Here is a 13,236-nt window from a genome sequence, read left to right on the forward strand (position 1 = left end):
ACAGGTTACTGCCAATTAGACAGCCCCCAGTGATGGCAACATCAGCAAGGCCTTGCGTGCCGATTGTACGATCCAAGATGTCTGGAATTGGGGAAGGAATTTGTTGAGCTATGACATTTTTGTACTGCGCCACTATTTTCTTTCAGAGGACAAAGAAGCAGAAGTGGACAATTAATTCCCCAGTCCACAAAAAGGGTGCTCAGGTTCAAACGAGGGCAGGACTTCTGCACCTTTGACAGTAGCGTAGAAAGGGGAGTTTAAACAGATGTAACTGGCATAATACAGATCTTCTGCACTGTTTCTGAAAGTACAGGAGCCCTGACTTCTTTTGTATCTGGCCATCCTGATTTTTGCTTCCTTTCCTACTGCCCCCCAAAATGACTCACTGATCTACTCAGGAGGAGTAGCAGCATTTTTAAAGTCTAAACTGGATCCTAAACATGTTTCTCTCCAGCAATTCCACTCTATAAATGGCTTGCATTGAGCAAATGGATTTTCTACTTCCAAAACCCACCGAAAACATTTTTTTAAAAAGTTGGATGGGGCCTGTGGGGGTGGGGAGAGTCAGTTTTCAGCCAGTTCAGTCATTGTAAAGTCCATAGCTGTCAACCCTCCCGTTTTTGGCAGAAAACCCCCAAATTTAAATCTGTTTCCCACTGCAAGCCCGGATTGTAAAATACCCTGTAAATCTCCTGGCTCCCGGCTGGCTGCTTGCTCACTTGCCGAGTGCTGCTGGAAATCACCTCTGCGCATGCCCAGTTTCTGCGCATGCCCAGTTTCTGCGCATGCCCGGAAGCAATTTCTGGTGCCCAGACATGCGGACATGGGCAGCCCGGCACCGGAAGTCACTTCTGCGCATGTCTGGACATGCGCAGAAGTGACTTTTGGTGCCGCGCCGCTGCTGATCCCTTATTTTCCAATCCGGAAGTTGACAGCTATGGTAAAGTCCCACTGCTGCAACGTTGTGTTGCTTTGCGGGGGTAGCTCAGGCTGGAGGCAGATGGGAGGTGGTTCTCTATTTTTCAAAGCTGAAGGCAGGAGAAAGGAACCGCAACTCAAAATGTCTACCTACGTCCCACTTTTACCTCTGGTGAAAAGTTCTTGCAAAGTTGGACAAAGGAGTGATGCCTCTTGCAACACACATTTAGATCTTAAATCACCCTGCCTAAATATACCCCCCATGTTATTATGTTTGCTTACAGAACTGTAGAGATAACTGAAAGCCATCAAATCAGGGGTTGGGAACATTTTTGCACTCAAGGGCCACACTCCCTTTCAGGGAGCCATATCCCGGTGTTGGGTGGGGTCAGAGGCAACAGTGGGCAAAGCAACAAATGTGCCCTTTACACCTTTGTGTACAGTAGGCTAGTTTCCACACACACACACATCCAAGCAAGCAAGAAGAATTATTAGAGTTCAATGACATAGTCCAGCCTGGCAAAAACATTCAAGGGGGCGGTACAAAGCAGGGCTGGTGAGGGGTGTGGCTCACGATGGTGTGTGGCCTGGGGAGAATCCCAAGGGCCAGACAGAGAGGGCATTTGGCTCATGAAACTGAGGTTTCCTGCCCCTGAGGTGGGTGACAAAGAAACCGGACAGATTACTGTATTTTTTCGTGTATAAGATTATATTTTTTTCCTAGATTTTTGAAGTTTAAAATAAGGGGTCGTCTTATACATGAATAGTGCATAGTGCATTTTCTTAATTTTGAGTACCAAAAAAACCGGAGGCGTGTTATACACGGAAAAAATACAGTACATTGCCTGCTTCCTTCCAAACCCCCATGCTGAAAAAAAAGTAATACATTACAGTAGGAGATGGGAGTCATGTTGTTATATGATGCACATTTACCTAGGAGTAAGATGTCTTTGAACACCATCGACCTCTTGGCAGCTCCCAGTAGCAGGTGCTCCCCTGCATGGGCCCGTAGCAAAGCCACCTGGAGAAACAAAGGCCTATTATTAGAGGGCTGATGCAAGAGGAGGATAGATGGCAGGGCAGAGGGAGAGAGAGATGATACAACTGCAGAAGAAGAGCACAGAAATTGCAGCTTGCTAAACTACTTCTTTGATTGAAAGGATCACAATATAAGCTGGGCATCTAACGTCATGACCCATAAGGGAATTTGTTTTCTGTAGGCGGGAACAGATGGAGAAGCTCTATACAGTCAGCAAAAACAAGACCTGGAGCTGACTGTAACTCAGATCATCAGCTTCTTATAGCAAAATTCCAGCTTAAACTGAAGAAAGTAGGAAAAACCACTGGGCCAGTAAGATACAATCTGAATCAAATCCCTTATGAATACACAGTGGAAGTGAGGAACAGGTTTAAGGATTTAGATTTGGTGGACAGAGTGCCTGAAGAACTATGGATGGAGGCTCGTAACATTATACAGGAGGCAGCAACGAAAACCATCCCAAGGAAAAGGAAATGCAAGAAAGCAAAATGGCTGTCCAACGAGGCCTTACAAATAGCGGAGGAGAGGAGGCAAGCAAAATGCAAGGGAGAAAGGGAAAGATACAGGAAACTGAATGCAGATTTCCAAAAAACAGCAAGGAGAGACAAGAGGGTCTTCTTAAATGAGCAATGCAAAGAAATAGAGGAAAACAATAGAATGGGGAAAACCAGAGATCTGTTCAAGAAAATTGGAGACATGAAAGGAACATTTCGTACAAAGATTACCATAATCAAGGACAAAAGTGGTAAGGACCTAACAGAAGCAGAAGACATCAAGAAGAGGTGGCAAGAATACACAGAGGAATTATACCAGAAAGATATGGAGGTCTCGTACACCCCAGGTAGTGTGGTTGCTGACCTTGAGGCAGACATCTTGGAGAGTGAAGTCAAATGGGCCTTAGAAAGCACTGCTAATAACAAGGCCAGTGGAAGTGATGATATTCTAGCTGAACTATTTAAAATTTTAAAAGATGATGCTGTTAAGGTGCTACACCCAATATGCCAGCAAGTTTGGAAAACTCAGCAATGGCCAGAGGATTGGAGAAGATCAGTCTACATCCCAATTCCAAAGAAGGGCAGTGCCAAAGAATGCTCCAACTACCGCACAATTGCGCTCATTTCACACGCTAGCAAGGTTATGCTTAAAATTCTACAAGGCAGGCTTAAGCAGTATGTGGACCGAGAACTCCCAGAAGTGCAAGCTGGATTTCGAAAGGGCAGAGGAACCAGAGACCAAATAGCAAACATGCGCTGGATTATGGAGAAAGCTAGAGAGTTCCAGAAAAACGTCTACTTCTGCTTCATTGACTATGCAAAAGCCTTTGACTGTGTCGACCACAGCAAACTATGGCAAGTTCTTAAAGAAATGGGAGTGCCTGATCACCTCATCTGTCTCCTGAGAAATCTCTATGTGGGACAAGAAGCTACAGTTAGAACTGGATATGGAACAACTGAGTGGTTCAAAATTGGGAAAGGAGTACGACAAGGTTGTATATTGTCTCCCTGCTTATTTAACTTATATGCAGAATTCATCATGCGAAAGGCTGGACTAGATGAATCCCAAAGATTGCCGGAAGAAATATCAACAACCTCAGATATGCAGATGACACAACCTTGATGGCAGAAAGCGAGGAGGAATTAAAGAACCTTTTAATGAGGGTGAAAGAGGAGAGCGCAAAATATGGTCTGAAGCTCAACATCAAAAAAACCAAGATCATGGCCACTGGTCCCATCACCTCCTGGCAAATAGAATTAAAAGACGCCTGCTTCTTGGGAGAAAAACAATGACAAACCTAGACAGCATCTTAAAAAGCAGAGACATCACCTTGCCGACAAAGGTCCGTATAGTTAAAGCTATGGTTTTCCCAGTAGTGATGTATGGAAGTGAGAGCTGGACCATAAAGAAGGCTGATCGCCAAAGAATTGATGCTTTTGAATTGTGGTGCTGGAGGAGACTCTTGAGGGTCCCATGGACTGCAAGAAGATCAAACCTATCCATTCTGAAGGAAATCAGCCCTGAGTGCTCCCTGGAAGGACAGATCGTGAAGCTGAGGCTCCAATACTTTGGCCACCTCATGAGAAGAGAAGACTCCCTGGAAAAGACCCTGATGTTGGGAAAGATGGAGGGCACTAGGAGAAGGGGACGACAGAGGACAAGATGGTTGGACAGTGTTCTCGAAGCTACGAACATGAGTTTGACCAAACTGCGGGAGGCAGTGCAAGACAGGAGTGCCTGGCGTGCTATGGTCCATGGGGTCACGAAGAGTCGGACACGACTAAACGACTAAACAACAAGGTGGGAACACAACACGGAGGAACAGCAATTCCTGTGGAACTTGCTTGTTAGAGCACATGCACAGCTCTCCCTAGAGAAGGGGATCAATGGAGTCTCCTTTCCCTTTCTCTACTGGTGTTTGCCACCACAAGCATCCCAGGCATCACTTACAACAGCAGGCTAGTGAGCACATCCTATAAATTCCCACAAGGGAAGTACTCGCCCTTCAGTTTTTCAGGAACTGGCACAGTATGTCTCATGTTCAACAGGATATGGGGGGGACGGGACCTCTAAATTGCTTGGTAATGTGGCCTGATCTTTCATCAACTTCTCGGGACTAGTTGTTGTTGGCACCTGTCTGTCTCAAGAGACAATGGAATGCACCTCCAGGGGTGAAATCAGTCTGCTGCATTAGCAGCACTAAAGTGTCCTCCCCGGGGCGCAAGCCTGGACAGTGTGTATGGAGATCCTAGGCTGCGCAGACGACAAGACACCCTCCCACCTCACTGATATGGTCCAAAGGAAAGCAGAGCAATATGTTTGGGACCAGCTTGGCTGCAGGAGTTTCCAGAAGGAGGCGTACAAGGTGCCATCCAACCGTCTTATGGACTCTTCTCTGGATTTGTGTAGGACTTACTCCTTAGCCTTTTCTTCTTCCGGAGTTATCCTGCAAGGCAGTGGAGGCTGAAGACTAACATAACAATGATATATAGCCGCCTTCCTCCTTAGTGCTAGGATGTTTGGGGACCAGAGTTCTGAAAGCAGGAATGCAACAAAGGCCCTGGAACAGAGCAGCAGGCAGATGCATAAGTGAGAGGTGCTCAAGCACCCCCTTTGCATGCTTGTTCCCAGGGTCCAGTTGCAGAGGGGGAAAGAATGCTCCATTGAGCCCTACGCTGATCCTCTCCTGAGGGCACACATGTGCAAAGGTGAAGGTGGATTGCGCCTAGTTCGTAAACAAGTAAAATAATGCTGGCCCTTCAATCCAGAGGTTGGGATCCAGCGACATTAGGGATCTCTTAGGGAGCCATAAAAGGTAAAGGGACCCCTGACCATCAGGTCCAGTCGCGGATGACTCTGGGATTACAGCGCTCATCTCGCTTTACTGACCGAGGGAGCCAGCGTTTGTCTGCAGACAGCTTCCGGGTCATGCGGCCAGCATGACTAAGCCGTTTCTGGCGAACCAGAGCAATGCACGGAAATGCCGTTTACCTTCCTGCTGTAGTGGTACCTATTTATCTACTTGCACTTTGACGTGCTTTTGAACTGCTAGGTTGGCAGGAGCTGGGACCGAGCAACAGGAGCTCACCCCGTCGTGGGGAATCAAATTGCCAACCTTCTGATCGGCAAGCCCTAGGCTCTGTGGTTTAGACCATAGCGCCACCCGCGTCCCACCTTAGGGAGCCATAAGGTCACTCAAATGGCCACATGTTGGACTACCCTCCCAAGTCTAGCATTGCAGCCGAAATATAATTAATTTCTCTGCCCACTGTGGACATCTTGCTGTGATGAGCAACCCGTGGTTGTTGTTTTTCTCTTAAACCCTCTACTCTTGCTCTGTTGTTAATGATTGCATTCTTTCACTTTATGCCCTTCAGTGATCCTCAAGAATGTTCTGTATCTCCTGTCCCACTTCTGTTTTTTAAAAGAAGAAATCTGTGGAAACTAAGGTTAATACTAAGACTCAGTGTGACATGGGTGCTTCTTAATAGCCAACTGGGACTTCAGCTGTGCAGCAAACAACCACTAAACATTAACCAAAGGATTTGGGAAAGGGTGTCTTTATAGGGATGGGCCCATCTGTCTACACTGAACAAACATGAAGAAATATCTTGCGATGGAAGAGCTGAAGGAAAGAGGAGAGAGCATTATTTTCCAGAGGTTTAGATCTCACCACTGGGAACAAACTTAAGGAAAGGAAATCTGTCCAAACAGAGTTCTGATTTAAAGGTACCATGATGTTAAAGGGACACAGCTTAAAAAACAACAACGGGGGGCCCTATCAACCAACTTTGCTCCACTGTGCAACTGTAAATTCAGGCACTGCTGGCAGTAAGGAAGTAATCCTTGCGGGCCAAATACTCAACAATGTCTGCTTGCATCACTGCTTGTTTTAATCAGTCATTTTCAAGGGCTGGTTCTGCATTCGTTCAGCTTTGATGTGCATGCAGTATTTTATCAACTTAAGTTGTACAATAGGTATACACCCTTTCCCGGACACAGATAACTCCGCCAGTGTCATTCATGCATTGGTAATGACTGGCCAAATGCAGTGCGTTCTGTGTAGGGCTTCCCTTGAGACTCGCCTGGAAGCTGCAGCTCCTGCAGAACGTTGCAGACAGGTTGCTGCATGGAGTACTTGGAAGCACACATATTAGACCTGTGCTGAAGGAACTGCACCGGCTGCCAATTTGCTACTGGGCCATTTCAAGTCCTTGCTACTAATATATAAAGGCCAGAACAACTCAGGACCAGGTTACTTAAAGAACCACCTGCCCCTGTATGGACCTGGGAGATCACTTAGATCAGGCTTCCTCCAGATGTTTTTGGCCTACAACTCCCATGATCTCTAGCTAGCAGGACCAGTGGCCAGGGATGATGGGAATTGTAGTCTCAAAACATCTGGAGGGCCGAGTTTGAGGAAGCCTGACTTAGATCATCTGGGGAAATTCTACTAGCAGCAAAGAACCCTACAGAATGGGCATTTTTTGTAGTTGCCTCTGTACTGTAGAATGCCCACCTCTCAGCCACATGGAAAGCATTATCCGCCAGTTTGCTTCAGATGTCTTGAAAAGACATATCCTTTTGCCCAGGCTTTCTCTGACCCATAAGAATGGACCCTGTTATTATTAGATTTCTGGGTTGTTGTTGTTTTAAATTATACTGTTTCACTGGAATTATCCCCTGTTATTACCATTTTGCCAAAGAGCTGTGTGTCAATGGCCAGCAAGGAGATGATATTGCACATTTGCACGGTGAGTTTCACAATTGGCCTTGCACTGAATTATTAGAAATGGAACAGGAAAATCAACCAGGAGACCAACTAAGTTTGTCATTGTCACCAAACTTGATCTCTAAGGTGCTCCTGGAAGGAATTTTTTAAATTTTGTTTCGACTACGTCAGACTAACACGGCTACCTACCTGTAACTAGGAAAATCAACATTTGGTTTCAGCTAGGATGAATAGGACTCCCAATAACCAGCTCACCTGATCATCCAGAGGAAGCTCACAGAAGGCTGGGATGTACTTGGCCCACTCCACTAGCACTAGCAACTGCTGCTTCATGGACTCGCAGACGTCTGCAATATTTGCGATCTTCTTCCCTCTGATATCGCCATTGATCACTGAAATTGGTGACGATGATATCTGCAGGGGGGAGAAAGAAGTTTCACCTAACATTGCTCAGAGGGAGAGGGAGAGGTAAGCTCTATAGGAAGCTGCACAAAGAACAACAAAAATCAAAATCTGTGTGAGAAATTTATGTGAGAAACTGAAACACCTTTCTTTATGTTTTTTGCTGTAGAATTGCAAAGGCTCTTGCCCTCTAAGGTCAATTCCGTTCTCCATCAAATACCATGATCCACAAACAAGCTAGGTTTTAGATTTCCTCTCCTCCATCTCCCTATTTCTTCAAAATACTCTGCTAGCTAGCCTTGTGGCCAGCAAATAAGAGATGGAAAGGTGGAAGCCATGGCCTGCATGGCCAATGATGACAGGTGGTTGGAGTTGAAGTCTAGCAATATCTGGAAGGTCACACCCCTGCTCTAATGCTAAACCCATTTAAACCGAAATGCTGCTGCATTAATCTGTTTGGGATTTGGCTCCGGTTGCAACATCTTAAAGCCGAATGCTCTTGGAGAACTTCTAGATGGTCCTAAAAGGAAGTTCACACAGAAATGTTTCTCAGTTGATGAGCACAGCACAGCATCCAGTGATTGTGCGTGTCTGTTTGTGAAATGGCTGCTGAAGATTGCAGACAGAGCCTGCATACCATTTGTTTGCATCACTGAAACACAATGCTTCCCGAAAGACGCAGTTCACATTCAGCGGGGAACCAACTGAGCCATAACTGCTCCAGGGATGAGCTATAAAGTCATGCACATGATGTACAGATCTGCTTTTATGATGGGAACCAGAAGTGCAATTCAAGTTCTAGAGCTTTGGGCTATGCTTCCTCCCTGTCGGGTGCCTTCCGATCCTGGCTACGTAGTCCTGAGCAGCAAATATCCAGATACGAGCCAATATAGTTCAGTGTTTAGAGTAGGGGTGGGTAGAATTCACGACTGCACAATCTGCTTTGGTTTTCCCTAGAGCCCCAAGAGCCACCAGTCAGTGAAAGAAAGGAGGGAGTTGAGTGACAGAGGAAGTACTTGCAAAGTGGCCATCAGGGGAGTGTGAACATGCATCTCATGACAAGTACATTAAAAAGCGCTGAGCATCAATCTCAGTGAAGAAGAATGCCCTTTTTAAATGTGTCTGTTTGCAACAAAGTCCCTCATCAGTATCTGCCCAGTTTGGGGGGCCTTTCCCAGAGTTCACATTTTCGGTGCAGTCAATGCACAGTTGTCATTTGTTTCACACGAGCTAAGCACCTTCCTTCCCTTGAGGCGGCACTTCTGCTACATTTTCTCCGACTCCTCAGGGCAGCATTTTGCACCTAGGAAGCTGCTGACAGCATATGCGATGCTATGACAGAGGTGGAAAACGTGGTTGTACGAGTACTGTCTTGATCTGTTGGGTATTCCCTCTGTCATCTGCAATCCATCAGACTGGAAGCTGTCCAGCTAGAGACTAAACCAGGGTTCCCAAACTAAGGCCCGGGGGGCCGGATGCGGCCCAATCGCCTTCTAAATCCGGCCCGCGGATGGTCCAGGAATCAGCATGTTTTTACATGAGTAGAATGTGTCCTTTTATTTAAAATGCACCTCTGGGTTATTTGTGGGGCCTGCCTGATGTTTTTACATGAGTAGAATGTGTGCTTTTATTTGAAATGCATCTCTGGGTTATTTGTGGGGCATAGGAATTGGTTCATATATTTTTTCTTCTTCAAAATATAGTCCGGCCCCCCCACAAGGTCTGAGGAACAGTAGACAGGCCCCCTGCTGAAAACGTTTGCTGACCCCTGGACTAAACCATGCAACTCAATGCTTGTTTATTAAGAAGTAGACTCAACTGCAGGCATAGGCAAACTCGGCCCTCCAGATGTTTTGGGACTACAATTCCCATCCTCCCTGACCACTGGTCCTGTTAGATAGGGATCATGGGAGTTGTAGTCCCAAAACATCTGGAGGGCCGAGTTTGCCTATGCCTGCTCAACTGTATGCAGTGGTCATGTAGTTGGTGTTGTGCTAACCAGGATATTTGGGTGTCTTCTAGTTTATCCTGTATTTCTTGTGTTGTCATAGGTTTGTTATTTTTATAAGTGTCTATTAGGCTATATAAGCCTTTGGTCTGCCAGGTTTTTATCTGGAGGTTTTGTGCTGCATGGTGGAATACCCCCCCCCCCACACACACTTATTAAATAAAACAGAAACATTGTCACCCCACCCCACCCTCCCCCCCATCTACTTTCCTTCCCCTCTCCTCACCAATGTCTCAACATATGAAATTGATTTGTAGAAATGCTAAGAGAGACATTGCACATATCTTTGTAAACCAAGAAAACCCTTAATAAAAATTTATTTATTTTTTTAAAAAACCCTGTATGCAGTGGTGCTTATTCCCAAATAAATGTATACAGTACTGCAGCACAAGAGGCTTATGATGCCTGAAAGTGGCTTTCAATTTACAGGTGTCTGTTGAAGAGACCACAGGCTCCTCCAGACAAACTCCTTATTCAGCATTCATCCAGATTTGCTTGCACAAAGCTTACATCAGGCTTCCTCAAACTCAGCCCTCCAGATGTTTTGAGAATACAATTCCCATCATCCCTGGCCACTGGTCCTGCTAGCTAGGGATCCTGGGAGTTGTAAGTCAAAAACATCTGGAGGGCCGAGTTTGAGGAAGCCTGGGCTTACATGGTGACTAGACTACATCTGGTCTTTATAGAGCACTCATTCCAATTGGTTTATGGGGAGGTTACTGTATATAACAATGAGCATTCATCCTGATTTGCTTGTAGGGTGTTTTTACAGGTGAAACTCGGAAAATTAGAATATCGTTGAAAAGTGCATTTATTTCAGTAATGCAACTTATTATTTTTTCTTTTTCTTTTAATTTTTACAAATGCTTTCTTTTGGAAATTCCACAGTAATAAAACAAATAGTTACAAAAATACAAAAATAAACATTGCTATTACATTTCATTAATTACATTCCATTTATAATTGACTCGCCTAACGACAAATAATTACAATTACAATAAATAAAGGCTTGACATATCTTGCTTTGCATGTCATGCATCTAGCTCATATATTGGTTTCACCTTTTAAGTTGCGTTACTGAAATAAATGCACTTTCCGACGATATTCTAATTTTCCGAGTTTCACTTGTACATCTTCCCATTAATCATTCATTCATGCCACAGTTTACCATGCATTTCCACTCCACTTTTCCAACCGAGAAATTTTTTGAAAGCAGGTTGGTTGTGCCAGGACATCAGAGCCCTTTAATCCACTTTAACTGTGTGAAACTAACATCTGGGTACCAATATGTGTTTGAACCCGTCCCACAAAATACTGGTGGTCTGGAGGGCACCCTCGAGCTGGAAAGGAAACGAAAATGATGATTATTTCGCTACATTCTAAAATAAAAGACATACCTGTTGTGAGAGAACTTCTGCTTGCAGTAAAACGTTAATGGATGGCAAGCTGCTGTCTTCATAGCTGGATCTCCGAGTACTGATTCGGTCGCGTTCGTTCTGTACAGCTGCAAAACCAAAACAATTTTTTAAAAAAACGATCCCAAAAATGAAAACGCAAAAGACAGGGCAAGAAGCTGTCATCACTTCATATACTTTTGTCATTGCTTATATACAACATAATAACATTTTAATACAACACAATAACAACATGGGATAGCTCAATTGGTAGAGCATAAGATTCTTCATCTCAGGGTTGACTCCCACATTAAGCAAAAGATTCCTGCATTGCAGAGGGTTGGACTAGATGATCCTCTTGGTCCCTTCCAACTCTACAATTCTATGATTCTAGATTTTAAATTCTGTAGTTTGGAAAAGAGCAAAGGAAACGCAGGGGTGATGGTGGTAATACCACCATCTGCTTTACCCCAAGAATTTAAAGTGGGTAAAAGTAAAAGAAAGAATGGAATATATGTATGGAACATCCATGCATGTCCTTATTCTAAGGAAGTAAACGCAATGGGAATTGTCTTCAGATATTTGAGTTCTTTAGCTCTCTCCACACTACACGCAATTTTATAAACTTCTGCCATCTCCACGCTAAGGTCACTTCCATGCCATGCATTTAATGCACAAGGTTCCCAACCAAAGAATCATGGGAACCATAGTTTACTCCTCCCAGAGCTACATCGGACCCTGCCCCTTAAGAAACTACAGTTCCCAGGATTCTTTGGGGAAAGCCATGTGCTTTAAATGTGGATGTGACCATAGTCGGCTTTCTTTCCTAAATCAATAAATTCCAAGCACTACTTCCTTTGTAAGTGTTCCAAAATGTTTTGATCACTTTAAATGTACCAGGGAACTGGGTTCTAGGACCTCGCAAGACACGTAGTCCACTTGCGACTTCCTGGGAGGTTAGCCAAGTTTGCCGAGTCATGGAGTTGCCTAGACTATCACCTATGATAACTCCACGATTAATGGAGATATCAAACAATATCTGATTGTTACTATTACACTTGTGCCTCTCCAGATTTATTTCCTAGTCCTATCATTTTGCTTGATAATAAGGCTATAATGAGCCTGTGCTGAAATGAAAAACCCTGCAGTCAGCGGCTGTTAACAGAGGCACCCAAGGTTACGCCATGCGTTATCGGGATCCACGCAGCTCTGTCACGGCATGATGTATTCTGAATGTTTACTCAGTATTTAGCTGGTCACAGACCTAATGTAACTTCTATTGAATATTAACAGGCAAATTCAAGTTGAGTAGGCACTCTAGAGAGAAAAGAGAAAATTCCTCTGTCCTCTGCACAAACCACAGAAATGCTCGAGTCCACTGATGCAACTATAATAACTAACGTTGTGGAAGGAACATGAATCTCCAGGGTTTGGGGTTAATGACATTAGTCTGTTGCAGCAAAAGTGACAAGAGAGTCTCCTGGCACCTTTAAGAAAAGACAGATTTATTCCAGGCTGGGGGCCAATCTAAAGCACAAAAACCGTGCCAAAACAAAGCACCTTGTGGCTTATGAAAGAACTAACGTATTTATTATGGTGTAAGCTTTTGCAAGACAGACACCTTTATCAGGTGCGTTTGGGCCAGAATCATAACCAAATAAAAAGAGCCCTGTTGGGGCAGACCGAAGACTAACTAGTTCAGCATCCTGTTTCTTGTACTGGGCAAACAAATGTCTTTGGTGAGGCCACAAGAAGGACATGTGAGGAACACCAGTCTCCTACTATGCCCCCCCCAATGGTTGGCAGGAAGAAGCACCTTCCTTTTAAAGCATGGGTAGGCAAACTAAGGCCCGGGGGCCGGATCCGGCCCAATCGCCTTCTAAATCCGGCCCGCGGATGGTCCGGGAATCAGAGTGTTTTTACATGAGCAGAATGTGTCCTTTTATTTAAAATGCATCTCTGGGTGATTTGTGGGGCATAGGTATTCGTTCATTCCCCCCCCCCCAAAAAATAATAGTCCGGCCCCCCACAAGATCTGAGGGACAGTGGATCGGCCCCCTGCTGAGAAAGTTTGCTGACCCCTGTTTTAAAGCATCTAAGATGGACTTCATTGCAATTTGTGGGAGCAAATTCTACATCTGAGCTATGCACTGTGTGAAGAAGTAGTTCTTTCTTCCATTCCTAATCTTGAATACGTTGTGAACCGCGCTGTGATCTTCGGATGAAGGGCAGTATTAAAAATTTAATA

The 13,236-nt window shown here is 44.8% G+C and overlaps 1 protein-coding gene across 2 annotated transcripts in view; it reads right to left on the reverse strand.

Annotated features, from left to right (window-relative positions):
• HNF4A (hepatocyte nuclear factor 4 alpha) overlaps positions 1-13,236 on the reverse strand; it is a 73,890-nt gene that overhangs the window by 11,167 nt on the left and 49,487 nt on the right. For both annotated transcript variants that reach the window (XM_035121412.3, XM_035121411.3), the window contains exons 4-6: positions 10,992-11,098; positions 7,440-7,598; positions 1,852-1,939 (exon numbers count right to left, since the gene is read on the reverse strand). In XM_035121412.3, the coding sequence (XP_034977303.1) occupies positions 1,852-1,939; positions 7,440-7,598; positions 10,992-11,098 (354 nt within the window). The remainder of the gene's footprint in view (positions 1-1,851; positions 1,940-7,439; positions 7,599-10,991; positions 11,099-13,236) is intronic.

This window comes from Zootoca vivipara, chromosome 7 (assembly GCF_965207765.1).
Source record: "Zootoca vivipara chromosome 7, rZooViv2.hap1.1, whole genome shotgun sequence".
In the NCBI taxonomy this organism is placed as follows: Eukaryota; Metazoa; Chordata; class Lepidosauria; order Squamata; family Lacertidae; genus Zootoca; species Zootoca vivipara.